At 43.1% G+C, this 27,628-nt stretch overlaps 2 protein-coding genes across 4 annotated transcripts; both read left to right on the forward strand.

The window, feature by feature from the left end:
• Positions 1–2,998: 2,998 nt before the first annotated feature.
• Positions 2,999–9,187, forward strand: LOC106807670 (JNK1/MAPK8-associated membrane protein-like). Of its 2 annotated transcripts, none has more exons than XM_014810091.1 (2): positions 2,999–3,109; positions 7,141–9,187. In XM_014810091.1, exon 2 carries the CDS (start codon positions 7,215–7,217, stop codon positions 8,145–8,147), a length of 933 nt encoding a protein of 310 aa, XP_014665577.1. In that variant the 5' UTR covers positions 2,999–3,109; positions 7,141–7,214; the 3' UTR covers positions 8,148–9,187. The 2 variants fall into 2 exon arrangements, with proteins under 2 accessions (XP_014665577.1, XP_014665578.1); XM_014810092.1 differs by having other exon boundaries at positions 2,999–3,094.
• Positions 9,188–11,730: 2,543 nt separating this feature from the next.
• Positions 11,731–19,237, forward strand: LOC106807668 (zinc finger protein 883-like). Of its 2 annotated transcripts, none has more exons than XM_014810083.1 (2): positions 11,731–11,949; positions 15,130–19,237. In XM_014810083.1, exon 2 carries the CDS (start codon positions 15,157–15,159, stop codon positions 17,107–17,109), a length of 1,953 nt encoding a protein of 650 aa, XP_014665569.1. In that variant the 5' UTR covers positions 11,731–11,949; positions 15,130–15,156; the 3' UTR covers positions 17,110–19,237. The 2 variants fall into 2 exon arrangements, with proteins under 2 accessions (XP_014665569.1, XP_014665571.1); XM_014810085.1 differs by lacking the exon at positions 11,731–11,949 and adding an exon at positions 11,980–12,186.
• The last annotated feature ends 8,391 nt before the right edge of the window (positions 19,238–27,628 follow it).

The following is a 27,628-nucleotide window of genomic DNA, read 5'->3' on the forward strand; positions in this document are numbered from 1 at the left end:
CATATATATATATATATTATATCAAGAGCAGATAAAGAATATATATATATAGATATATTATATCAAGAGCAGATAAAGAAGATACCTTCTTTATCTGCTCCTGATTATATATATATAGCCTTACAAAGAAGCACACATTTATGATTTTTTCATTTTGCACTTTTATAGTTGCCGTTAATTCCCTATAATTAAACGAAAATTGAAAAAAAATTCATGTATACTATTGTACATTGGATTATGACATTTTCATTAAAATTTGTTAAGATTGCATAAACAACAACTAATGCATTGCCATATAAAATTTCCTGACCTGCATGTATGGATAAACTCTATCATTTTGCGCCGCTTCTGCGGGTCATGCTGCAATAATGCCCAGTCCCTCGGTGTGCGCTGTTGCTTGTCATGGAGACGCAGATCACCACCCATGGAGATAAGCTGCTGCAGTATGTGGATACTGCCTTGCCAGCAGCTAGCGTGCACAGCAGTCGAACCATCATGGCTTCTCCTGCAAGACAATAAGGAAGTGCATGCATGTTCAGATTCACTATTTCATCCAAAAAAGAATCCAAGAACTTCACAAAAATCGCCATAACTTCAGATAATGACACGTTCAGAGCATTCTCAGGGACTAATCGAGCTGCTTAAATTGACGCGAATTAGATTGAGTTGCGAATTTTCTATGGTAAAATTTGTAAAAATTTTGTTGCCATTTTTTTACATTAAAAGTAAGGAACTACGGGACTACACGTTATCGTCAAATTCATTTACCTGATAAGATTGTTTCTCAACTAGTTAAAAATCCTAAAAACCTGGACGATTTGATATTATGTTCCTGACATTAATTGCTTGCTATGTATGAGTCACGAGTGTATGTTCACATCAAACAATATAGTAAAACAGGAAGTATAATGCAGCAATTTAACCATAAAAAGTGAACAGAATTACTTATATTTTGTGAAAAAGTGGAAATATTGTTTTTATTTTTAATATTATGGTAATGTAATCACTTTAATATGGGCACCCATGGTGAGCTAAATATATTTTGCCCCCCCCCCCCCCCGTTGGACCAATAAAAACCTGTTGGACCGTTGGGGGCCGGGGTTTGCGCTCGCCGAAAATATTTTTTAGGTATAGGTAGATGTGGTATAAGGTGTGGTAAGTATGGTGTAGACGTACATATAATAACATTTAAAAATAATAATTTTTGGCGTTTTATGAATTTTGTAATTTGGGCGTTTTCCTAGGGGTCGTAATTTGGGCGCAGGTATTCGGTATGAAAAATGGCTTGGATTAGGCCCTGCATGATTCTGCTTGACAGTCTGCAGCCCGGATCCGCGCGAAGCGCGAACAGCGCCACCTCGTGGCGCCTTTTCATCCAATTCGCTTGCTCCTGTCAATATCAATTGTCACGGTTTGTCAGATCGGCCTCTTATCGGTCAATTGAGGAGTTGTGGCGCTTGCAGAAGCTTTTCGACTATGCACGATAGGGCCGAGAATAAATGCAATGCTCAGTAATTGTAACTTGCTGGTTGGCGCGTTTAGGTGTTCGTCTAGAAAACGCGTTTCGAATTTATTTAATTATTTTATTTAATAACCTGAAGTTATTCTCGTACATATGGCGTCCATAGATGGCGCGACGAGGCTCTCTTCCGAGCGAATTTTCCACAGAATTTTCCACACCAGCCATCTTAGTTCCCCGCAGGGCCTGACTGAGTCTATGGTTGTTAGACTGAGAATTGCCTTCGAGTTCGGATGAGTAAGATGCGCAGCGATATGGCAATATGCCAATTTGATATGTCCTTCTTGACCCCGCGCTGCCGCGTGGCGACGCACGTCGTGCGAGCACGTGCTGGCGTGGCGCTGGCAGTTTTACATGTGGGGCAACATTCCAGCCTCCCTCCTCCCCCGCCGCTCACGTTGGAGCTGGCTCGGGGGAGTTTTTGCCGCCGCCGTGACTTGTATTGTATTTAGCTTGACATTTTATTGAAACGCTGCAAGTACAGTGCAGTGTAGGCCTGCCCGCTATACGCATTCTTGCGCGCCGCTCTTTCACTTCGGCGCTGCGAATCGTTCGTATAGCGGCGGTAATCCCCGCGTCGCGTGCCGCACCAAGATCGCCGCGGAACACGGCGCGGCTTAACGCTTTCGCGCGGTCGGGGAACAACGCATCTTTTGCGCAAGGCAATCTTGTATCCGGATGCTCTCTGGATTCATACTGAAATCACGAGTGAGGAGGCTCGAAAACTCACAAAATTCCTCCCTTGCGCTGAACTATTCTTACCACTGTACATGTATGCACATGCATGCAATACTATTGTATCTGATTATCATTATGTCAAATATATTTACTTATACTAGTTATACATATATATTGTTCATCATCATGATCATATAAAAAAATAGTTTAGATTAGTCACAAATAAAGAGGCAATATAAATATCAATCTGCAACACATTACTGTGAGAAACATGGAAATGTAACATGGAAACGTACTCATTTGGGTTAGCTCCATGTCTCAAGAGGACGTCCACGGAAGATTCTCTTCCTTGAAGACAGATGCAGTAGAGCGCAGTTTGGCCCCTACTGTTTTTATGATCAATGCTTGATCCTGCAAGAACAGCACGAAACAAACATGAAACATAGTTAGCATAACGCGCAAATAAACATAATAAATTTATATATATATATATATATTATATATAATAACAAATTATTCAAACTCATGTAAACACTTATGTAAACGCACAGAACTGTGATACATACGCTCGTAACGTGACGACAACGATGACGCTTACGGCGCTGATGATAATGCAAAAAATATCGATAGTCTAATGCAGAAACTTTGGCAGGGCATTCAGATTTTATATTAAAGAGCGAGTGAGTTAAGAGCTAAAATATGGTCTTTGTTATTAATAAAATAATAAAAAGAAAAAACTAGTTTGGTTTGATTTTGGCACGTCAATAAACAAGAGAACATTATGTTTATGTACAGTGAAAATGTAACTGCGTAAACGCGTGTGACGTTTATAGACAACAGTCAACACGGAAAAATTAATTATGTGTTTTACACTGTAAATTACAGGGCAACATAAAGGTCGAGTTTCCATATGTATGTGCTATCCGTTGATTTGTTCCCTGTACCCGTAGTTTATATACTGACTCTGTAATGCACGTATCTTTACAATATTACAACCAAACAGACACAACAGAGTGAGCCAACACAGTCACTACTCACTCTAGACCGACCAGGCTCTCCGACTAGTTACACGGCGGCACGCGCCACGTAGTGTTAAGCGAGATGGGAACTTGTGGCTAGACTCACTCTAGACCAATAAATTGTGCCCTAAGAATTTTTATATGCTGATGTTATTTTAGGACAAAAAACAACATCAGAATATACAAATTTTTAGGGCACAATTTATTGGTCTATACTCACTCTAGTACTAGTACTAGTAGCTCCAAGAAACGGTATTGCTAGGGTTAGAAAATATAGACAAGAAAGTATAGACAATCCGTCGCACAGCCTGGTCGGGCTATAGTACTAGTAGTAGTAGGGCTGAGAGTAAACCGACCAGGCTCTCCGACTGTTACACGGCGGAGGAACGTGTAGTTCAAGCGTAGTGTTAGGCGAGAAGGGGACTTGCCGCTAGGCTGAGAGGGTCTATTAGTATTACCGCGTTCACACGGTCATGGTTTGGCTCGTCCCGGTTTGAGTCGGAGCGTTCAGACGTACGCAAGTGAATACTGTCTGTCAAATTCAAATTCAAATTCAAATAAATTTTATTGCACAAATATCTCACAGATACTTTGGCAGTATGTCGCGAGATGGCGCTGTGTATGATTCAGAGTGTTTACTTCCGTTCCGAGTTCCATTATCAATCTTGAAAACGTGCATCCTGATCAAATTTTTCGAATTTTTATACCGTTTTGGACTTTATTTCGTCGAAGTACACGTTCGACACTCGCGGCATCTACCGCTCAACCGATTTAGCTGCTATATTTTGCTTTTTGCTTTGCTGCTCAAATTTGGCTCGGGCCTGGTCCGACGTTTTCGATGGGACCAAATTGGCTCGTGCCAAATTGGCACGGCCCGAAAAACCGTACGTGTGAACGCTCGGCTCGAGCCAAATTTGGCACGGGTCTAATTGGGCTCGGGCTAAAAACGTTCGTGTGAACGCACCTTATGTCCCCCAGGGTACTGCCGGAACGTACCCCGGGTACGGTCCGGTATACCGGAACGTACCCTGGTACTATCTAATATGCTGGAACGTACCCTGATACTATCCAATATGCCGGAACGTACCCTGGTACTATCTAATATGCCGGAACGTACCCTGGTACTATCTAATATGCTGGAACGTACCCTGGTACTAATCTAAGTTGCGGAACGTACCTGTACTATCTAATATGCCGGACCGTACCTCGCCTACTCCAGCTAACCGCGATCTAGGAGTCGCCTACTGCTACCCCTAGCTAACATATCAAGATAAGTTAGCCGAAAGGAGTGACGTTCCGGTATAGTTGCTGAAGCCAACGGCTTTCAGATTTGATAAAGCTACAGGAGACTACTAAATCGACCTCCCCTATGGACACCATAGGGGTCTTTTCACCGCTCCATAATCACACCCTTAAGAGGCATGATGGAGAGCTCGCACTAAAAATCACACCCTTAAGAGAAGCATGCATGGAGAGCTCCCCACTAAAAATGCACACCTTTAAAACAGGGGATTGTGATGGAGAAGGCTCCTTGAGCTTGTCGCATGCAGTGCTCTTGGTGTGATGAATGAATCATGGACAAGATCCTCAGTCTAGAGGCCACCCACCCCACTCCCAAGAAACACGAAAATTGGGGATGTCATGTCTAATGCAGCTACTGATTATCATTCATGACTTCACCTCTCATCTCATCGTCAATGGCGTACGCTCAGGAATTTGAGACATGGGTCTTTTCATGCCAACGCATCACAGCAGAAACTAGGCATTTACAGATTAATAAGTCACGAGTATTGAAAGTGCATCGCACTGTAAACAAATAAACTTGTTATTTATTTGGCCTGATTGTCATGCTAAGATTTTAATCCAATGGCTACCTGCATATCCTCAGTGACACAAAACGATCATCACAATCCATCAAGCAAACTAGGCCAAATTACTTGTACGTAGTAAGCCACGTATGTAGCGCTTCCTAGCCTACGAGTCGTGTTCAGGTCGGCAGAAAACCACTTCTGCGGCCAACGTATAGTAGAAAACGAGCCAGGTGAAGCTTGTGGCTTACCGTATAGGTACGCTGTATTCTGGATGCGTGTTGTTTCTTAGTTGTATTTTATGTATATTATCATACTAAAGCCAAGGAGTAAGCCAAGACTCGTACCGCTCTGGCATACGTGTCAGTTACTTACACACCGAACAAATTGTTGTGGTGTTCTACGACCTTTTTGTACCCCCCTAACATTTGAGATCTCCTATGGAGGCGCTATTTCACCGATAATAGACATACTTTTGGTGGGCGGCGATTCTCAACCTACCTTTATGGGAGGCGCGAGTGATGCGCGCACGCGATGGCCCAATTTCGGGCGTGCGCGTGAGAGTGCGGGCGAGCGAGCAGCGCATCCGCATGCGCTTAAAATGAAGCGCTGCGAGCCGTCTACCAGGTTACGTTCCGGCATTACCCTGGGGGACATAGACCCTATGAGCGTCACTAGGCACTACACTCGGGCCTAGCCACAAGTTCCCTTCTTGCTTGACACTACATTGGCCGTGTCACAGTCGGAGAGCCTGGTCGGTTTACACTCGGGCCTAGAAATAGACTACCGTCAGATTGTTATACATGCGAGGCGGTTCAAATGCTCCTCTTTAACACAAAATCCTGCTGCACGTACGTCACTGACACAAACTCACAAAATATATAGCACTTTTTTAGCAGGTAGGTCGTATTCATTAATGCAAAATTCGCTCACCGCTCACTTTGTTACACACAATCACTGAATCGGTACAAATAGTACACTACCATACCAGTGTTACCACTCCATTTTGGTATCTGTGCGACGTGCATATCCAAGTGTTTACTTGCTCGAATTATAACCATTGCACTTGGTTAAAACTTAGTCTACCTAGTGAGATGTTAAAAACCTGCAGAAAACTTGCCCTCTGTTTTTTTAACGAGAGGAACTGGCTGTTTATTGTCCGAAAATTCCTATCAGTGCTACTATATTCTTTGGCCAATAAACGTAGTCAAGATTGTGACATCATTATTGTACAAATAATTTAATCCTAGTTTGGATCTGATTTGTAGGCCTAAACCCAGAATGTAATACACCCCCATTATTCATGTCTAAGCACGCAGTTGCTCCCATTTACAAACCCACGGAGAGCAAGTTTTCTGCAGGATTTTACAAGATTTCCCTAGATAAATTGGTTTCCATTTTCATTGATCCTGATTCGAGTCAATGCAAGCAAGGTGACGAGTGAGCATGAGGTGTGATTATTACCACAAGCGCTACTTATACTAGGAGGGTTGGCACCTGTAATTGCCCGACACAGGGTCAAGGTCTCCGACAGGGTGGGTGCACTGAGTGGGTTAAACTCACATTGCGAGGATGGGACCAAAGGCTGCAAACAACGGGAATTCTTTTTTCTAAATTTGAATGTTTAAAATGGCACCTTTAGCATTATTAGCAGGAAATAGGTCTATTGGTATTGTAGTATATCAAATTTACAGATAAATGAGCCCTACATCTTCCCGATTGCTCTCATAAGTTAGTGCAACTAGCACAGTGCTAAAAAGGTAAAGACCCACAGTACATTTTTGTCACGGGTAATTCTCTGACATAGAGGTTGAGAGGTGAGCTGTAGCGTACCTGCCCCCTGACTAGCACCACCTCTGTCTACCAGTTCTACAGCCTCCAGCGCTCAGCATTACAATTTACATGTTGCTATAGCGATGGAGGGTGTAGCGCTAATTTGTTACCCTTCCATTAGGATATTGCAGCATAACCCAGCATTAACAGAATTGTACTCCGATGCGGCTGTATTTAGCAACTGACAATACACGTCGTGTAATACATGACAGTTTCTTGGAGGTACTCAAAGTTATACTTGCTATAGATCCGTATCTAAACCAATTCTCTTCTCTTTTTTTAGCGCACTTTGTGCACCGGTTTTCAGTCGTACTACATGCAAGCTTGGTAGTGCGACCACTCCCCTCGTGGACGGAAATGTCTTTCAGGATGACTATAAGTCAGGTGGAGCACTGTCCCGGCCTCTACTGCGCGCGCATGCCGCCGCCCGCGAGCCCGGGAAACTGCACGGCGTGTCCGCGCGGCTGGCGCGCCATCGACGACCTATGTCACAAGTGCGAGGAGTCGCCGAGCTTCTACGACTGGCTGTACCTCGGGTTCATGGCGCTGCTCTGCTTCTCGCTGCACTGCTTCTTCATCGACTTTACGTCGAAGCGCAAGAGCTTCGCGCGCGCCATCCTCGCGACGCACGTCAGCGCGTTCGTCGAGTGCGCCGGTGCCGCCATCGTTACCGTGCTCGTGGCGCCTCCTCGCGGCCACCTCGCCCTGCACTCGTGCGGCGTCGTGCGGCTGTCGGACTGGTACACGCTGTTCCACAACCCGAAGCCATGGTACGCGGGTGCGCTCGGCACCGTGCACTGCACGAACGAGGCCGTCTACCCGCTCTACACGCTCGTCTTCATCTACAACGCGCTCTGCCTGCTGCTGCTGCTGCTCCTGCGGCCGGCTGTGGTGCGCGTCTTCTCCGGCACGCAGGCCAGCTCGAGCGCCATCTACGCCGCGTTGTACTTCATCCCGATCCTCACCGTCATCCACGCTGTCTTCTGCGGCCTGCTCTACTACTCGTTTCCGTACATCGTCGTCGTCGTGTCCGTCGTGACGATCGCGACGCACTTTGCGATCCAGCTCGACCAGTCGATGCAGTCGCTGCTGTGGTCGTGCGTCACGGACAAACGCAACATGGCCGTCATCCTCGGACACTGGCTGCTGCACGCCTACGGGATAATCGCCATCACGGAGCTGACGAACCCCGCGTTTCACTGCGGGCTCATTGCGCTCGTGCCGCTTCCGGCGATCTTCTACATCGTTACCGTCAATTTCACGGACCCCGAGAAACTACTGATGACGTAACGCACGCGTGTCGCATTGCCATAGAGCTACGCTGCTGCAGCAGCCAGTGTAAGAGACCTGGATAAACCGCTGATCAATAAAAAACACGGGTTGCATCTGCTAGAGACTTTCACATTGTTGCTGTAAATTTGACGCATGGAAAAATCTGATGATAAGCACAATAACTGGAGCCACTAATGAAGATTTTCTTCATTGGTTATAACCAAATGATAATATATACACCTATAAATAGATGTTTTCATGTTAGCCTAAATAGATTTGCCAAGTTGTTGGGCAAGCATGCTTCCTAAGTGGCACTGCACAACAAATGTAAAAATTTCAAAGATTTGCTGTGTACCACGATCATTTATATGGCTGAAGCTTTTGCAAAGATGATTGTGTCTCCGTTATAACATCTATTTTGTGCAAGGTATTGAATGACAGTGGAGATGACGCTACACTGTTTCTTGCACCTCTGTGTGCAATCACAGTAGTGACTGTACTACTTATTTTTGTACAATCAATTTCAAGGAAGTTCATGGTACATACCCGTCAAAACTACTGGTGGCATAGCTAGCATGGCTATCTCCTCTACAATTTAATTTATTACTGTCAATTTACATAGCCATAGAAAGTACAGATAACATAGAGGTTACCTTTGCTTATAGCATGATTTTCTTGCATTTTGCAGTAACTCTTGTAATTATATTGGTAATAAGTGTATTTGTAAGTATGTATAATTGTTAAGTTATAAGTGAAGTTGAAGTGAATGAAACCCAATAGAAATTTGCCGAAGAAAATTAGTGTTCCGAAATTCGTGTGGCATTTGCTCGTCTAACATCGGCACCTTTTCGTGTATAAAATACGAAAATGTAGAAATGCAAATGGTTTAGTAGATTTATTCACAGACGATTAATATCATTCGTAGGGTATGTTGAGTTGTATTTAATCTGTTTTAATTGCTATTAAGAATTATCTGTAATTGCTGTTGGAATTGTGAAGTATGGAATATTTATGCTAAATAACAATAATAAAATATTTGATGTTACATTTTCAATGTTTGCCTTGTATTATTTGCTTTTAGATGGCAAATCTTGATTGTAAAAGAAGTCTTTGCATGAAAACTTGAAATTTAATTAATTTAATACCAGTAACTTATACCAAGTACCTCTATAGTGTGTGAATTTTTGCATGTCCATGAAATCATGTGATACAATATTATCAGAAGTGAATAATAATAAATAATAATCTATTATTATTCACTCCTGATATTATCTATGCTCTTATGAAACATGACCACTGTTCACACGGTGACTAGGTGGCAAGTGTCGAAAACATTGTAGCTCTATTTTCAATACTGTGAAATATCATCGGAAAAGCAAAAAAAATATTCCTCGAAGAAGCTGTAACTAAATCTAATATTACAACTGTTTTTTAGAAATGTTTCTGACAATGACCCATAGGCATTTACCTATGCTGGAAAAGAATTGACATGTGAAAATGGCAGCGCGTCACACAGTCTCAATGGCATAAGGTGTAACTTCTCCTATGACCAGTAGTTGGTCACGTAAGCATCAAGCTACACCTAATGGGGGGATTACATGATGTAAGAAAAAATATTGCTGCAACAATATCAGACGTATATACGGGGCAATTGGAAAAGAGACAGGAGGAAGAGAAAAACAGAGCCGGAAAAGAAGCAAAAATCAGAGAGGTAAATTTTGATTTAAGTTAGGTATACAGGGAATGGGAGAGGCTCTCTCTTAAGGGGGGGGGGAGATGCTTTACAGAGTGCCAGTACTCCCCCCCCCCAGTAGGTGTTTAGGAAGAGTATGCTGGTGGCAATAAGGCCATAAACGTGTCGGGAATGAATAGCGGAGGAAGTGGAGATCTCCTTCCCCACTTCTTCTACTCGCCCAATTAGGCTAGCTTTCCCGTTTCTCATCGCCCTTACTTTTTCTACACGTACTTCCTCTGCGCCCCCTCGATCTCTGCGCATTGCCTACACGTCTGCCTTCTATTCTTTCTACAACTCACATACCCCAAAGTCCAAGGAAACGCTACTCATATAATACGTTCTAATATTCAAGGATCAATGGCTTCATTTTCAAAAAATTTGCAGTGCGTGAGAATATAGAGAATTAAAAAAAAAACATCGAACATTGTAAATACAGTAGTGCACTTCCTGGCCGTTAATTTGAAGGATAGTTATTTTGCAAACAAACTGAATAGCTAATTATTTCGGCAGGGTGTGTTTAAATAAATATATCTTAGGAAAAGAAAGTTCGTGGCTTAACTATATATATACTGGAAGATATACAGATATAGTTCTTCAAAATAAACATTTTGATTATAGAATTCTTAATTTTATGGCACATTTTGAAAATTCTTTTTAGAATTCTACCCTTTTGATAAATTCATTATTGGATTAATGGGGGGGGGGGCAAATTCGTTCAGAATATACCCTTGAATACGGGGTGTCTATAAAAGGGTCTCACGTGGATGCAAACCAATTTTTTCCCGGAAGTGCCCACAGCGGGATCATATATATCACCATAGCTATATACAAACATATATATATATATATATATATACATATATATATATATATACATATATATAATATCACATCCACGTGCTCTACTCGATCGTGTTCCACGGCACCGCGTATGATCTCAAAGTAATACAGACCTTTACAGCAAACCATTGAATATTAACGATTCCATCCAAGTGATATATGCTTCTCCCCACCCCCTCATTCACATAGCACGCATAAAACACAGTTCTCTCAACACTATTGCATCTATCACATTTTTTCTGTCTTCAGTACATGTATTTGTATTTGAATTACATGCATTAAAGATTTAATAATAATAATAATAATAATAATAATAAGCGCCGGCACGTTATTTTACTTGCACAAACACGCGCGCACGCACGCCACTCTGACGCGTGCGTGTACGCGCGGCGCGCGAGTACAAAATTATTGACACGTACACTTGTTTGCCTGCTATACATAATTTTGGCAAGCGATTGCGGTTATATGCGTAATTACTAATTACACGCAGTTCGCATCTAGTGTGGATATTGAGATTACTTTATAATAGCACAAACTATAATTATTTGCAATAAAACTCAAATGCTTCTGAGTTGAATTTGTTATCCCTCTTTCACGCATTGTGGATGGGGTGTTTTTTGTTGTGATTCAACATATTAAGGATGTATTATTCAACTCATGCAGGTTTATTTGATCAAAATACACTCGTGCACTCTATTTTCATCTTTTGAAGTCAGATGTCCATAAATCTTAAGCACGGTGACGGTCAATATTTCTCTTTCATACTGCGCACGCAGCAGACGCCGCGCCTGCTAAAATTGAAAATCCTCAATCCCCTTAGTATAGTCTATACGCGTTTGGCCCTTCACCCAGCAATAAGGCGCGCTCTGGAAGAGCAAATGGTTCCAGGAGAAGAGCTAAATCCGCGACTGATATATGGTCGGTATAGTAATGCATTCCGGTTTTATTCACAGTGCTCGTGTGGTCCATCAGGCCAGTTCTCCAGCTTCGTTACTATCAGGCTGCGCATTTCAGCCACCACACTCGCCATACAGCTGTACACTTGTTTTCGTGTCTACCTGCCACGAATAATGAGGTCAGCACGCCAATCCGCTAGGCTGTGGCGTGTACAAGTTGCCACACAACAAAGAACGGCGAGTTGAACCTTGGAAGTAGATTGAATAGACCAAACCGGATATGAATAGAAGCAACATAGGACCCGTACACTCAGCTTCTCTCTCGATTTGTGGCTAGACTGGTGCTCGGGTAAGTAAATCGTACTGTGGAATTTTACTTTTCAAGTTAGTTTGTGACGTAGTTTTAAGCAAGTGGTTCAACGGCAAGCACTTTCACATAAACAAACGAAATGATGAGCGCGGGTTCGAGAGAGCTTCACGAACGAGACTTCCCAATATGTCCGCGGCTTGAGGAGGAAATTACCAGAAACTAACCGCCGCCGTATGAGCGAGATTCAGAAAGATATATAGTTCTTAGAAGTACTAGGTATACTATAGTTTAATATCGTTGGGATAGACCACTTTTTATTTGCTTTGGTGAGAAATCTATCTGAAATACGTTGATAACCACCTGTATGCGTGCAAGAGCTAATCAATTCGTTACATGCACTGTACATGCGTGCCGATGCGTACGTTCGTCACTGTCCATTGTTAGATTAGCCCATGTTCTTTCTCTTCATTCCGCGATTGTGGTAGTATTTCGACTGAATTATAGCTTTGCTAACGATGTTCAGTTTGTACCACAGGTGAATCCCTTTTAGATGAAAGAAATGTGTATTTAATACAGTTCCATTCATTTATTTGACAAAACTAGAAGATAGGCCTACAGGCTACAGATCACAGGGGTTGTTTTTTTGAAAATACTAAAATTATAATGTAAATATTAGCATAAATATAACAATATAAATTACACTAATAAGACAATCGACCTATTTACACTACTGACTGTCCTGATATCGGCTGAAATTAGCCATTGATATTATAGTAATTAGTAATAGTAGTAGAAATTAGAATGTGAGCTAGACATACATAGTTATCACACCTGTGTATATATATATATACATGGTTCGACACTAACGCTAGTATGTTGGTCCGAGACTAATAAAAAATAAGGATTAGTAAATGCCCCATAGCCGTTAGTCCTGCGGAGTAGTTATTTTCCCCGTCCTTCACCATCCCAATTTACCATCCTCCCATCGATTTTACTATAGTGACATTAGTCCCCGGCGGCAGCTTCTTTCAACCAAGATCCAAAGAGCTATATATAACTCATTGCCATCAACAAGTTTTCCCTGTTAGACGCACTAGTACAAGTAGACGCTAGCACGCTCTGCATGCTAGACCCTATGACAGTACAAAACATTGTTAAACAATGCGGCCAAGAACCAGTCTACCGATCCATCGCTTGATAATAGCTGTTGACATAGAACAAACGGTCTGGTCATATAAATGACACAACTAATCAGTTATAAATACGCTCTCATAGCGAGGTATTTACATCGCAACCACATCGCATGCGTGTTTTACTTGAAGCAGTCGATACAAATAGTTATCTATAGTAGTGAATCTAGTGATACAAGTAGTGAAGCATAGTAGTAGGTACATCCTTATCCAATACTAACATCAAGGTTATTATGTGGAAGTATTTGGACGGAGCTCGTCCTCCACCTCCCAAACGTAAGTCGCAGGAGGAGAAATTAGATGGCCAGCGTGTATATGATAAGACCAAAAGGATGCGTACGTTCCAGCTAGCGTGGAAATCGTCATACTCGTGGCTAGAGTATGACCCGGCCAAGGGTATGACCTGTGGTGCAGGCTGTATGTCTGGTAGTTTTTTCACGGGTACTACAAACTATCGTTTGGAAACTGTTAAAGCGCATGATGCTTCCGAGGGGCACATAAAGATCATAGCAAAAAGAAATGCAAGGACCATGCCTGTTCACGAAACAGTGGGGGCAAAAACACTAACTTTAATGAACAAGGCCATAATAGCAAAACTGAATATCCTAATTAGAAATGCACATGTTATTGGAAAAAACGGGCTCTACACCAATTACGTCAAGCTGTGCCAGCTTGACAAGACCAAGGGGTTAGATGTCGGCAGCACTTACCTCACCGACAAGGCTTGCCAGAGGTTCATTACGGCGATAGCCGATACAAGGCGCCGGGAACAACATTTGTTTTCTTATGATCCATATCAAAGTTACATATATTTTATACAATTGAATGTTTTTTACAAAACCTTTCTTGGGGAGACCCCTTGTACCCTGGGGAATACCCCCTCTGTACCCCCTAGCAGGAGGGGGGCTCCACCCTCCTCGCCCTCAGCAAATCACAATGCTCGTCACTTTGTGCCTAGTAAGAGTCCTTCGGCAGGACTAGTAGAATCTTGGAAGGACTAGTACATTTGTTCTTTTACTAGTCCTGTGGAGTGTGGACTAATGAACTAAAATGGTTAGTATCTAACCCTGATATAGAGAGAGAGAAAGATAGATAATATCGTTTATATATAGATGAAATAGAAGAATGGTATTATCAAATTACGAATAATGATCATTAACCATTTTACACTCAGTAAGGGTAGCAGTCAGAATTCAGTTATCAATTACTTGTCAATTGTCCATTGCTTAGTTTGGGGTTTTCGGTATGCCCCAGTAACCAAAACAACTTGTTGTTAGCACTGACGCAGATAGTATACCTAAGCACAACTGAAGATCCACCTTGAAATTGATATGCACACAATAGGCTAATGGGAGCTTTTTGTGTCAGCTTGACCATGAAAATGCTGTGAAGACGAAATTGTTTGCAGAGCCACTATATATGCATGTCACAATGACACCCAAGAGCATGCTCACTTGTGTGTGTCTTAGTTTATTGAAATGGATGCATGTAAGTTTACACATTATTGGTTGCCTGTGGTGCAGTTAGTTGGTAGCAATGGGTGATAGTAGGTTTATAAAAAATAAATTCCCCATCTGGCTGTGAGGTTTATTGGAGCACAGTTATTGCCTAAGATGTGGTTAATCTCAAACAGGAAGAGTGTTATAAGTGGGGTTATTGACAGGCATCTAATGTATATATTCAATAATGCAGCTAGTGAAGTGTTAGTGAAGCGTTTAGCAAATTACATTCACGTCGTGGTTCCTGTGTGAAATTAATTAATTTCATGTGCTTACGTTACAAATTAATTCACAGTTTTGGGCGCTTTCCTAAAGTTTTTATGTCTGTAATTGTAGTCAGTAGTGTATTAGTTATTTTGTTCCTGACTCAACCTCGTTTGTCTAAAGTAACAAATATTTGATCAGTTCTGTTTTTCTGAATTATAACAATATTGTTCTCATCATTCGTGCGTGATGTGTGACTGTTTGTTTAGATATTAAAAATGTGATCAGTATTTTTCTCATTTACAATATAAATTTTTTGTGACCAGATTACCCATGCTGTGCTGACAACGACCATGGCAACCGACGACGTGAAGAACAACGGCGCGATCGGATCAGATGGCGGCAGCGTGACGACTAGCGACTCTGAGATTAGCGACAAAGATGCCAACAAACTCGTGATGGATCTAAAAGAAGACGACGGCGAGGAGGAGGAGGAGGAGCGGGACTCCGCTGCCAGCACGACGACCACCGACACCGACGGCGGCCCGATGGACGTCGAAGACGACGTCAACGTCGAACTGACGGCGTCGCCAAAGCCGTTCCCGGCGGCGACGAACAACAACAACGAGGAGACGCTGTTCATGTGCGACGTGTGCAACGCGTCGTTCGCGGAGCCGGGCGGGCTCACGAAGCACGCGCAGACGCACACGCCGATCGTCGCCGAGAGCGTGTGCAACGTGTGCAGCGCCGGCTTCGTGACGGCGCCGCTGCTCATGCGGCACATGCTGAAGCGGCACAGCTTCGGCGGCCTGAGCAAGTACCGCTGCCACATCTGCGCGAATGCGTACGTGTCGGCGTCGAGTCTGCGCAGCCACATGCGCGTGCACACGGGCGACCGGCCGTACCGCTGCGACGTCTGCGGCGAGGTGTTCTCGCACGCGGGCGCGCTCAAGCAGCACATGATCGTCATCCACACGAATGACAAGCCGCACGGCTGCGAGATCTGCGGCGAGGCGTTCAACAAGTTGAGCAACCTGACGCAGCACCGCAAGATGCACTGCGATGACGGGCCGTACTCATGCGACATGTGCAAGACGTTCTTCCACGAGCCGGACAGCTTCCTCGCGCACATCTGCTTCTGCGAGGCGCTCAAGTCGCACACGTGCGCGCTGTGCAAGGTCGGCTTCTACCAGGCGTCGAGCCTCAAGTCTCACATGACGACACACCTCGACGGCACGCCGTATGCGTGCGAGATATGCAACGAGTCGTTCGCGCACTCGAGCGCGCTCATCCAGCACGCGAAGAGCCACGTCGACCGCGGCCCGTACGGCTGCGACCTCTGCGAGGCGTCCTTCACGGAGGCGAGCATCTTCGTGCGCCACGCGATCCTACACCGCGGCGAGCGGCGCTACAAGTGCGGCAGCTGCCCGGCGGCGTTCATCCAGCCGAGCACGCTCGAGGCGCACACGCCCGTCTGCACGCTGCGCAAGAAGGCGTTCGTCTGCACGACGTGCGACGCGACGTTCGTCGAGGCGGAGGCGCTGAAGAAGCACCGGCGCAACCACAGTCAGCGCTGCTTCGTCTGCGGCGAGACGTTCAGCTCGGCGCGCAGCCTCAAGCTGCACATGAAGATCCACACGTCGGACAAGCCGTTCAAGTGCAACGTGTGCGCGGCGTCGTTCACGTCGTCCGGCAGCCTGACGACGCACCACCGGACTCACACGGGCGAGCGGCCCTACAAGTGCGACATGTGCGCGGGCGCGTTCATCGACAAGAGCACGCTGACGAAGCACCGGCGCATCCACACAGGAGAGCGGCCATACAAGTGCGACCACTGCAGCGCCGCGTTCACGCAGTCGGGAAACCTGCTGCGCCACATCAAGCTGCGCCACCTCGTGAAAAAGTTGTCGCCGAAGGGCGGCGGCAGCATCCTCGCGAGTCAGCTGATGGCGAGCGAGACGCCGACGAAAAAGGTCGTGCTCGGCCAGTCGCTCGACTGCAGCGTGTGCTACGCGACGTTCGCCTCGAAGGGCGGCCTCGCCAATCACTTCAAGACCCACCTGTCCGGCGTCAAGCGGCACCAGTGCGAGGGCTGCGAGGAGTCGTTTAGCGACAAGAGCACGCTCATCAAGCACCGGAGGACGCATACGGGCGAGCGGCCGTTTAAGTGCAACCTGTGCCCCATGTCCTTCACTCAATCGGGCAACCTCCTCCGTCATATCAAAGCAAAGCACGACGGCTTGAAGATGCCAAAGAACGGTGCTCTGCTTCCGTCCTCGCCAGAGAGCCAGACGTCGGATGTCTAAAGGTGATGCTTGCCGTCAAGCAATTTCATCGAAAAGACGCCAAATGTTCACGTTGTGCCTGGCCAGTACTGCCTTTTATTAGTAACAAACCTGCTCAGTCGTTGTGTCGTTGTAGTGTGCAGCGCAGTTTCTCACGAGCCAGTCTCGTGAGTCTACGTGAGATTTTATGTGAGAGAAAATACCTCAAGGTCTCCGTTGCAATTTAGCAAAACCGAAGAGTTTTGCGTTTTAGGAATTTACATCGAGTCTATCATATCATGAACTATACATCTGTATATAGAAATGTACGCGTTTAATCATTGCTCATTTTAATATGTAAGACATTGCCACCCTGCAAACAGATGTATGGGATCGGCTTTCATGTCTGTTGTTACAACTTCAACCTAACAGTTGATGTGACGCGTGTAAGCATGACAACAATGCATAAAACATTCCTTTCATAGATGGGTTGATGTAGTGCCTAATATTTTTTATATTCAGAGAGATGTTTTGCTAGATTGCACATTATTTTTATCTTCAACATATCGGCATGGTTTCTCAATCCATGTGCAACATTTGTGACCCTAGGAATGTTACACCGTGGGGTTTCGATTATGCCGTTCGCAATCATGTCTTTGTTTAACGTTTTTTGTATTTGGACCAAGCAGGCTTGCACTAGGGTTGCACCTATATATTGCAGATATATAAATTTATCATGTTCTCACCTCTGATTGGAGATGTTGCAGTGGGTGGTATGGGCACTCACCCACTGTGATGCTCAATGTGTATTTAAAACTTTCCTCCGGCAGAGGTTAGGGTTGAAGTTCACCTAAAAGGTCCCACTTGTCATCCTACTTGTGATAGATAAGGGCACAATGCACAGTCAGATGTGTGTCTATGTGGCAAACCAATGCCTTTGAGTGCGCCCTTACTACAGATGTAGTTATAGCAGTAGGATACACATATTTTTAAATCGTTACATTTATAGACTGCATGGGTGTGTGTGTGTGGCATGTATGCCTACGGGACACACTAGTTTTTGTACGGCGGCAGGCTCAGGGGATCTCCTTGTACAGCAATAAGCTTGAGATCTATGTTATGTAAGCAGTGAAGGAGCGGTTCGTAATGGATTTGACCTTGATTTTATGGCAGTTGCGGTGTGCGTCACTGGCCATAATTCCTGCTCCCTTAGCCAAAAATCCACAGTGTATCTTCCTAACAAATTGTTGGGCCAGACCCGAATCGGTATATTTTTGATGAAATCAACTCAGGATAAGTATACATGTATATAAGCCTGGCCAAAATATTTGTTAAAGCCACGTACGCAGTCCAGTCTATGTGAATAATACTGGGGCATTTATAGTATGATTAATGATATAAAGAAGCCTTCATTTTGCTGGCCGTGATTGCTCACTGGCATTGATATATCCATTCCCATTTTGATATGGTTCTTTACATGTATGAGCCTTTTCCATTCATTTTGCCATAACATCATTGTTTTATTTTGGTAATATTGTATGTATTAGTTTTTAGTTTGTTACTTGACGATGCTTAGGCAAATAGGGACACGCCTAGTGGTGGAAGTGTAGTTTAGAAAGGAAGAAAATTATGTAAACAAATGAGCTTCAACTATATATTTACATAATACTTGTAGAGTCCATTCAGGTAGAAATCATTATAGGTTGCCCTATACTTGTAGTTGTACCTGTAAATTATGCATAACCAGCAGTACCTCAAGCCAGTTTAGAGTATTGATGCCAGCATAATATATAATGGTGACAAACTACAGGGTGGAATAGAAAATTTAATGCATTCCACATACATGTTTTATAATCCATTAAATAATTGACATTCCTAATAGATTCAATAGTGCATTACCTAGAATATTGGAAACTTGTGATAAGTTTGTACATGATATGGTGTGATTTATGTACGAATGAAATAGAAGTGACTGGAAATTTGTGCCTTACTTTTTAAAGACCTACATACATAACATTTTAAGCTTTTATAGTTTTAGTTCTGTGGACCAAGAAAGTGCCAATGCAAGACATTTTAGTGCACATTGTTTTAGTATGTGATACACTGTCTATTCCAGTGTTGTTTTCTTGTTTCATGCACTGTTTTGGCGTAATAAAAATCCTTATCTAACTTTCTCTGTTCAGTGGTTGCCCTGTAAATCGGCCACATACATTAATATTCCTATAGCTCGAATTGCTTGTTATCTGGACTTAGACTAGACTGATCATTCTTTAGGTTTTGACCAGAGTTGGGGCTAACACTGCAGGACTTTTATTTGAATGTTTACCCCTCGAGCTATGTTATTTGTCTCTAAGGAAAATGTTTGCAGCCAGGTGTTTTGAAAAGTGACTGAGTATCTTGTTTTCTTGAAATGTTTTGTTAACCATGGCAAGCTCTTGGGATATGCAGTACTTAGTAACATCAGTGGGTGGGAAACTATTAATTAGTAGTATGGTGAACAGCAGTATACCAGCAGCAGCAGTAGTAGCAACAACAACAACATCAACATCACAACACAACCACCAACGCCAGCCGCAGCAACAGTAGCAGCAGCAGATGTATCACCACCACAATTAGCAGTAGCTGACCGCAGCACTAACACTACAGGGCTGGTCCAGGAAACCAGAACCCCCATGTGACAGTTGTTTCACTGTCAATATTTGAAAGAACTTTTAAAATCCGTGTGCTATTGAATTTCTGTCGCATTTCTCTGTAGAAAAAAATCACTGCATGGGGTACACTCCAACTCCGATCAATCCCCTCAACTAGCTCAATTCAACTAGCCACCTTCCCAAATTCTTGGAATCGTCTATTTAGTTGCGCAAGCCAGCCAAATGCGAGCAAACGGCAGGCAGCTGAGCAAACGGAATCTCTAGCAATCCCCAAGTCACACACGCACGCACTAACACACTCATGCCATATTACTTACTACTTACTGTATTCTACGCGGCGCTACAAGAGCGCTATAGTCAGGTCCCTTAATTAGCTTCATGATCGTTACAGAGCTGAAAAAAGCATCAAACTTGGCACAGTTGTAGCATATGGCAGTACTATAAATATTAGAGGGGGTGACCAATGTAGATAATCCTTAGAAGTGAATTACAGATGATTAAATGTTCGAACCGCGCCCGCCTGTACGTTATAGCCGCATACGTTATTGCGCTATAGGCAGCATGAAAGTGTATTAACTCTCATACTTCGCGAACTAATTTAGTTACATTTCTAGAAATCTAGATACATATAAACACATGTATTAGCTATAATCCCCGTAAATTTTGAGTTTATTGAATCACGAATAGTTTAATTAATTACCAAAAATATACGCACCGCACGGTATCGCTCATAGGCTAATATATTATAACGCGCGGCTATGGCCCGTAGGATAGTGTACTAACTCTAATCCCTCGCGAAGGATTTGAGTTACATTTTCTAAAATTCTAGATACCTATAGACACATGTCTTAGCTATGGTCTCTGTGAATTTTGAGTATATTGAAGCACGAATAGTTTAATTAATTACCAAAAATATACGCACGGTATCGTCATAGGATAATATATACGCGCGGCTATGGCCCGTAGGATAGTGTAAATAGCTCTAATATCTCGCGAACGATTTGAGTTACATTTTCTAAAATTATAGATACCTATAGACACATGTCTTAGCTATAATCTCTGTGAATATTGAGTTTATTGACGCACGATTAGTCAATATATTAGCAAATATTTTCGCGCGGAAGTGCATTACAGGATTACAGATGATTAAATGTTCGAACCACCCGACTCCGTCCCCCCTCCCGCGCCCGCTTGTACTGTGTGTACTGGCGCATTGGGCACGTACGGAATATCTGCATTGGGCACCCCCTCTAATCATTATAGTACTGCCATAAGCTACAACTGTGCCAAGTTTGAGACTTTTGTCACTCCTGTAACGATTCGGCCCATATTTTGCACTTAAGGGACCTGACTACTATGACTTTTAGATTATGTTATCTATCGCCGCATGACGTCGCATGCACTTGGAACGCTTCAATAATAACGTGATGGTAGATAATCACGAAATATATTTGCTACCAAAGACCTATCGTAATTACTTTCTGTAAATGCCATACAAATGCTAATCTGCAACACACACGGGCACATCGCACGAACGCCCGCTGTACATGCACCAGGCCCGTAGCCAGGGGGGGTTCGGGGGGTTCGAACGAACCCCCCCCCCCAAAAAAAAAAAAATTTTTTGAAAATTTGCAAGAATTTCACCTCAGGTCGCTCCATTTTAGTGTAATAATTGCAAAATCTCCATCGTGCGGGAGGGTGAACAGTGAACCCCCCCCTCCCACACCCTCCCCCCGCTCGGTCGCTTGGCTCCCTCGCCTGGTCGCTTCGCGCCCGAGAAGGGGCGTGTACATGGGGTCCAGGGAGTCCGGACCCCCCCTTGCTCGCACAGAAAACGCATCTGAGGGGGTCTAATTTAAAAAAAATTTGCTTGCTCGCAACTTTGGGTTACGGTTAGACCCCCCCCCCCCGGCACAAATCCTGTACACGCCCCTGCCGAGCAAATTGCCAACATTGAAAAACGAACCCCCCCCCCAATATAAAGCTGGCTACGGGCCTGCATATAAGCTGCATACAACACGCTCGTCATGCAGGTTACGTAGCAACTGAATACTTGTAATTATTATAATAATTATTATAATTATTATAATTATTATTATTATTATTATAATAACTATTATTATTACAGTATAGGTCAGGCTTCTACATCTGTGTCTCTCAGCTGTTTCAGCACGGCACGACAAGTGCCGTGCGGCTATGAAACGACGCGATGCCGCTCAAATTTCAACTCACGCTTCGCACCTCTTCAGCAATCATCCGTCGTAAGAATTACTATAGGACGCTGATCACGACATTCGAAAGAATCAAGGACACACTTCTATTCAGTCTGCTTCAATGCTCACTCTGATTATGAGCAGCGATCAAGTGAGCACACCTGTGCCGCAGAAACGTCTAGGGTAACAAATAAAACCTTTGCAGAATGCAACGGGAAAACAACAGCAACTGGTGATGCGCATGGCAGTGCGACAGCGAAACAACAATTTTTGGTGTAAATACTATCCAAATTACAAGAAAGCCATTTAGACGTCAAGCCACTTTTAAAATATCAAACCACTATCCATAGTTCTCTATAGATGTCACAACCCCATTGTTCATTCACTAACAATAAATGTTAGACGTCTATATTAAACTATCTCTCTGCCTTCGGCGTAGTTTACTATAGTATGTCGCCCTAATAATTCCACGCAAATTAACTTCACGCAAGCTACTGCACAGAAATTTTTTGTTGCAGAGGAGTATAAATATATCAACACGAAATATAATTCGCCCATGTGTATCTGACTAAAGAGCATATCGAGCAGCATATGCATGCAGATCCTCCGTTTACAGCTAGGTTAATGTAACCATAGATGTATACTATAATGATGTATATAGCAACTATCATCGATCAGGGGTGTATCCAGGATTTTTCTGGCGTGGGTCGTGTTTCATAATTTTTGTGACCTTATCAATCAATGAAATAACAGCAAAGATGTGCATTAAAAATGTCAATTACAATTTAATTGAAACACAAAAAAATTTCCAAAACAAAATTTGTCAGTTTTTTAAAACAAAAATTTTGAATGTTTTTTGATACAAGTTTTTTTAAACAAGTTTCTGCTGCAGTTGAAGAACAGTCTTTTGAACTGTTCTATGGCTGTCTTTGTTTGATCTTGTCTTGTCTTTGTCTTTGTCTTTGTCAGAGTCTTTGTCTCTCTTTTGTGAACCTCAAGTTTTTTAAACAAAAAATTGTGTTTAAAAAAAGGCTCAGTTTCAGAATTGCTGAATTGGGATTAATTTGCGTCCGCAATTGGCAAGGTCTTTGGACTCAATTGTACTGGTACCTGATCAATTATGCTTTTTTCATTTATGTCAATCGTGAAAAGCGCTGCCTCGAAAAAAAAGTGTCTTGGAAAAAATGTGACCCTTTTGAAATTTTGGGGGGTTCGTTACGACCCTGCACGACCCCCCTTTTGCAAAATACACGCCATGATGATATGCTAACAGAGAATACTGTATACATCATTGTATACAGTATATAGGGACTCTAACTTTTGTGGTATGTGCATGCAGGCCCGTAGCCAGCTTTATATTAGGGGGGGGGGGTTCGTTTTCAATGTTTGGCAATTTGCTCGCGCAGGGGCGTGTACAGAATTACTACCAGGTCGGTCAACCGTAACCAAAGTTGCGAGCACGCGAAGGGCGGCGGGGGGGTCTGGGAAGTCCTGTCCCCCAGAAATTTTTAAATTAGACCCCTCGAATGCGTTTTCTGCGCGAGCAAGGGGGGTCCAGGACTGCCCTGGACCCCCCTGTACACGCCCCTGCTCGGGCGCGAAGCGACCAGCAAGGGAGCCAAGCGACCGAGCAGGGGAGGGTGTGGGAGGGGCGGTGTTCACTGTTCACCTCCCGCACGATGGAGATTTTGCAATTATTACACTAAAATAGAGGTGAAATTCTTGCAAATTAAAAAAAAAAAAATTTTTGGCTTCGGGGGGGCTCGGGGGGGGGGGCGGTCGTTCGAACCCCCCGAACCCCCCCTGGCTGCGGGCCTGTGGCATGTACAAGCGGGCGTCTCGTGCGTATGTGCGCGTCGTGTGTTGCAGATTAGCATTTGTATGGCATTTACAGAAAGTAATTACGATAGGCTCTTGGGAGCAAATATATTTCGTTGATTATCTACCATCACGTTATTAATGAACGTTCCAAGTGCATGCGACGTCATGAGGCCATAGATAACATAATCTAAAAGTCATAGTAGTCAGGTCCCTTAAGTGCAAAATATGGGCCGAATCGTACAGGAGTGACAAAAGTCTCAAACTTCGACAGTTGTAGCTTATGGCAGTACTATAATGTTAGAGGGGGTGCCCAATGCACGATATTCCGTACGTCGCCAATGCGCCAGTACACACAGTACAAGCGGGCGGGAGGGGGGTTCGGAGTCGGGTGGTTCTCGAACATTTAATCATCTGTAATCCTGTAATGCACTTCCGCGCGAGAAATATTTGCTAATATATTGACTAATCGTGCTCGTCAATAATACTCAATATTCACAGAGATTATAGCTAAGATATGTGTCTATAGGTATCTATAATTTTAGAAAATGTAACTCAAATCGTTCGCGAGATATTAGAGCTATTTACACTATCCTAGGGGCCGATAGCCGCGCGTAGGTATATTATTATCTATGACGATACCGTGCGTATATTTATTGGTAATTAATTAAACTATTCGCTGCTTCAATATACTCAAAATTTCACAGAGACCATTTAGCTAAGACATGTGTCTTATAAGTATTCTAGAATTTTAGAAAATGTAACTCAATCCTTCGCGAGTTTTAGAGTTAGTACACTATCCTACGGGCCATAGCCGCGCGTTATAATATATTAGCCTATGAGCGATACCGTGCCGTGCGTATATTTTTGGTAATTAATTAAACTATTCGTGATCAATAAACTCAAAATTTAACCGGGATTATAGCTAATACATGTGTTTATATGTATCTAGATTCTAGAAATGTAACTAAATTAGTTCGCGAAGTATGAGAGTTAATACACTTTCATGCTGCCTATAGCCGCAAACGTCATGGGCTATAACGTACAGGCCGGCGCGGTCCAAACATTTAATCATCTGTAATTCACTTCTAAGGATTATCTACATTGGTCACCCCTCTAATATTTATAGTACTGCCATATGCTACAACTGTGCCAAGTTTGATGTTGCTTTTCAGCTCTGTAACGATCATGAAGCTAATTAAGGGACCTGACTATAGCGCTCTTGTAGCGCCGCCGTAGAATACAGTAAGTAGTAATGTAATATGGCATGAGTGTGTTAGCGTGCGTGCTGCGACTTGGGATTGCTAGAGATTCCGTTTCCTCAGCTGCCTCCGTTTGCTCGCATTTGGCTGGCTTGCGCAACTAAATAGACGATTCCAAGAATTTGGGAGAGTGGCTGTTGAATTGAGCTAGTTGAGGGGATGAATCGGAGTGGAGTGTACCCCATGCAGTGATTTTTTCTACAGAGAAATGCGACAGAAATTCAATAGCACACGGATTTTAAAAGTTCTTTCAAAATATGACAGTGAAACAAACTGTCACATGGGGGTTCTGGTTTCCTGCGACCAGCCCTGTAGTGTTAGTGCTGCGGTCAGCTACTGCCTAATTGTGTGGTGATACATCTGCTGCTGCTACTGTTGCTGCGCTGGCTATTGGTGGTTGTGTTGTGATGTTGATGTTGTTGTTGTTGCTACTACTGCTGTTCACCATACTACTATTAATAGTTTCCCACCCACTGATGTTACTAAGTACTGCAATATCCCAGAAGCTTGCCATGGTTAACAAAACATTTCAAGAAAACAAGATACTCAGTCACTTTTCAAAACACCTGGCTGCAAACATTTTCCTTAGAGACAAATAAAATATAGCCTCGAGGGGTAAACATTCAAATAAAAGTCCTGCCACTGTTAGCCCAACTCTGGTCAAAACTAAAGAATGATCAGTCTAGTCTAAGTCCAGATAACAAGCAATTCCAGCTATAGAATATTAATGTATCGTTGGCCGATTTTACAGGGCAACCACTGAACAGAGAAAGTTAGATAAAGGCATTTTTATTACGCCCAAAACAGTGCATGAAACAAGAAAACAACACATGAATAGACAGTGTATCACATACTAAAACAATGTGCACTAAAAATGTCTTGCATCAAATAATGCACTTTCTTGGTCCACAGAACTAAAAACTATAAAAGCTTAAAATGTTATGTACTGTAGTCGTCTTAAAAAGTAAGGCCACAATTTCCAGTCACTTCTATTTTCATTCGTACATAAAATCACACCATATCATGTACAAACTTATCACAAGTTTCCAATATTCCTAGGTAATGCACTATTGAATCTATTAGAATGTCAATTATTTTAATGGATTATAAAACATGTATGTGGAATGACATTAAATTTTCTATTCCACCCTGTAGTTTGTCACCATTATAATATATGCTTGCATCAATACTCTAAACTGGCGGAAGTACTGCCTGGTTATGCATAATTTACAGGTACAACTACAAGTATAGGGCAACCTATAATGATTTCTACCTGAATGGACTCTACAAGTATTATGTAAATATATAGTTGAAGCTCATTTGTTTACATAATTTTCTTCCTTTCTAAAACTACACTTCCACCACTAGGTCGATGTCCTATTTGCCTAAGCATCGTCAAGTAACAAACTAAAAACTAATCATACAATATTACCAAAATAAAAACAATGAGTCTTATGGCAAAATGAATGGAAAAGGCTCATACATGTAAAGAACCATATCAAAATGGGAATGGATATATCAATGCAGTGAGCAATCACGGTAGCAATGAAGGCTTCTTTATATCATTTACATCATATAAAGCGCCCAGTATTATTCACATAGACTGGACTGCGTACGTGGCTCTTTAACAAATATTTTGGCCAGGCTTATATACATGTATACTTATCCTGAGTTGATTTCACAAAAATATACGATTCGGGTCTGGCCCCAACAATTTGTTAAGGAGAATACACTGTGGATTTTTGGCTAAGGGAGCAGGAATTATGGCCAGTGACGCACACCGCAACTGCCATAAAATCAAGGTCAAATCCATTACGAACCGCTCTCCTTCACTGCTTACAATAACATAGATCCAAGCTTATTGCTGTTTACAAGGAGATCCCCTGAAAGCCTGCGCCGCTACAAAAACTAGTGTGTCCGTTAGGCTTACATGCCCACACACACACACACATGCAGTCTATAACTGTAACGATTTAAAATATGCTGTAATCCTACTGCTATAACTACATCTGTAGTAAGGGCGCACTCAAAGGCATTGGTTTGCCACATAGACACACATCTGACTGTGCATTGTGCCCTTATCTATCACAAGTAGGATGACAAGTGGACCTTTTAGAGTGAACTTCAACCCTAACCTCTGCCGGAGGAAAGTTTTAAATACACATGAGCATCACAGTGGTGAGTGCCCATACCACCCACTGCAACATCTCAATCAGAGGTGAGAACATGATATAATTTATATCTGCCAATATATAGGTGCAACCTAGTGCAAGCCTGCTTGGTCCAAATACAAAAAACGTAAACAAAGACGATGATTGGCGAACGGCATAATCGAAACCCCCACCGGTGTAACATTCCTAGGGTCACAAATTGTTGCACATGGATTGAGAAACCATGCCGATATGTTGAAGATAAAAATAATGTGCAATCTAGCAAAACATCTCTCTGAATATAAAAAATATTAGGCACTACATCAACCCATCTATGAAGAGGAATGTTTTATGCATTGTTGTCATGCTTACACGCGTCACATCAACTGTTAGCGTTGAAGTTGTAACAACAGACATGAAAGCCGATCCCATACATCTGTTTGGCAGGGTGGCAATGTCTTACATTT

This window comes from Priapulus caudatus, unplaced genomic scaffold, assembly GCF_000485595.1.
Source record: "Priapulus caudatus unplaced genomic scaffold, Priapulus_caudatus-5.0.1 Scaffold228, whole genome shotgun sequence".
Taxonomy (NCBI): domain Eukaryota; kingdom Metazoa; phylum Priapulida; class Priapulimorpha; order Priapulimorphida; family Priapulidae; genus Priapulus; species Priapulus caudatus.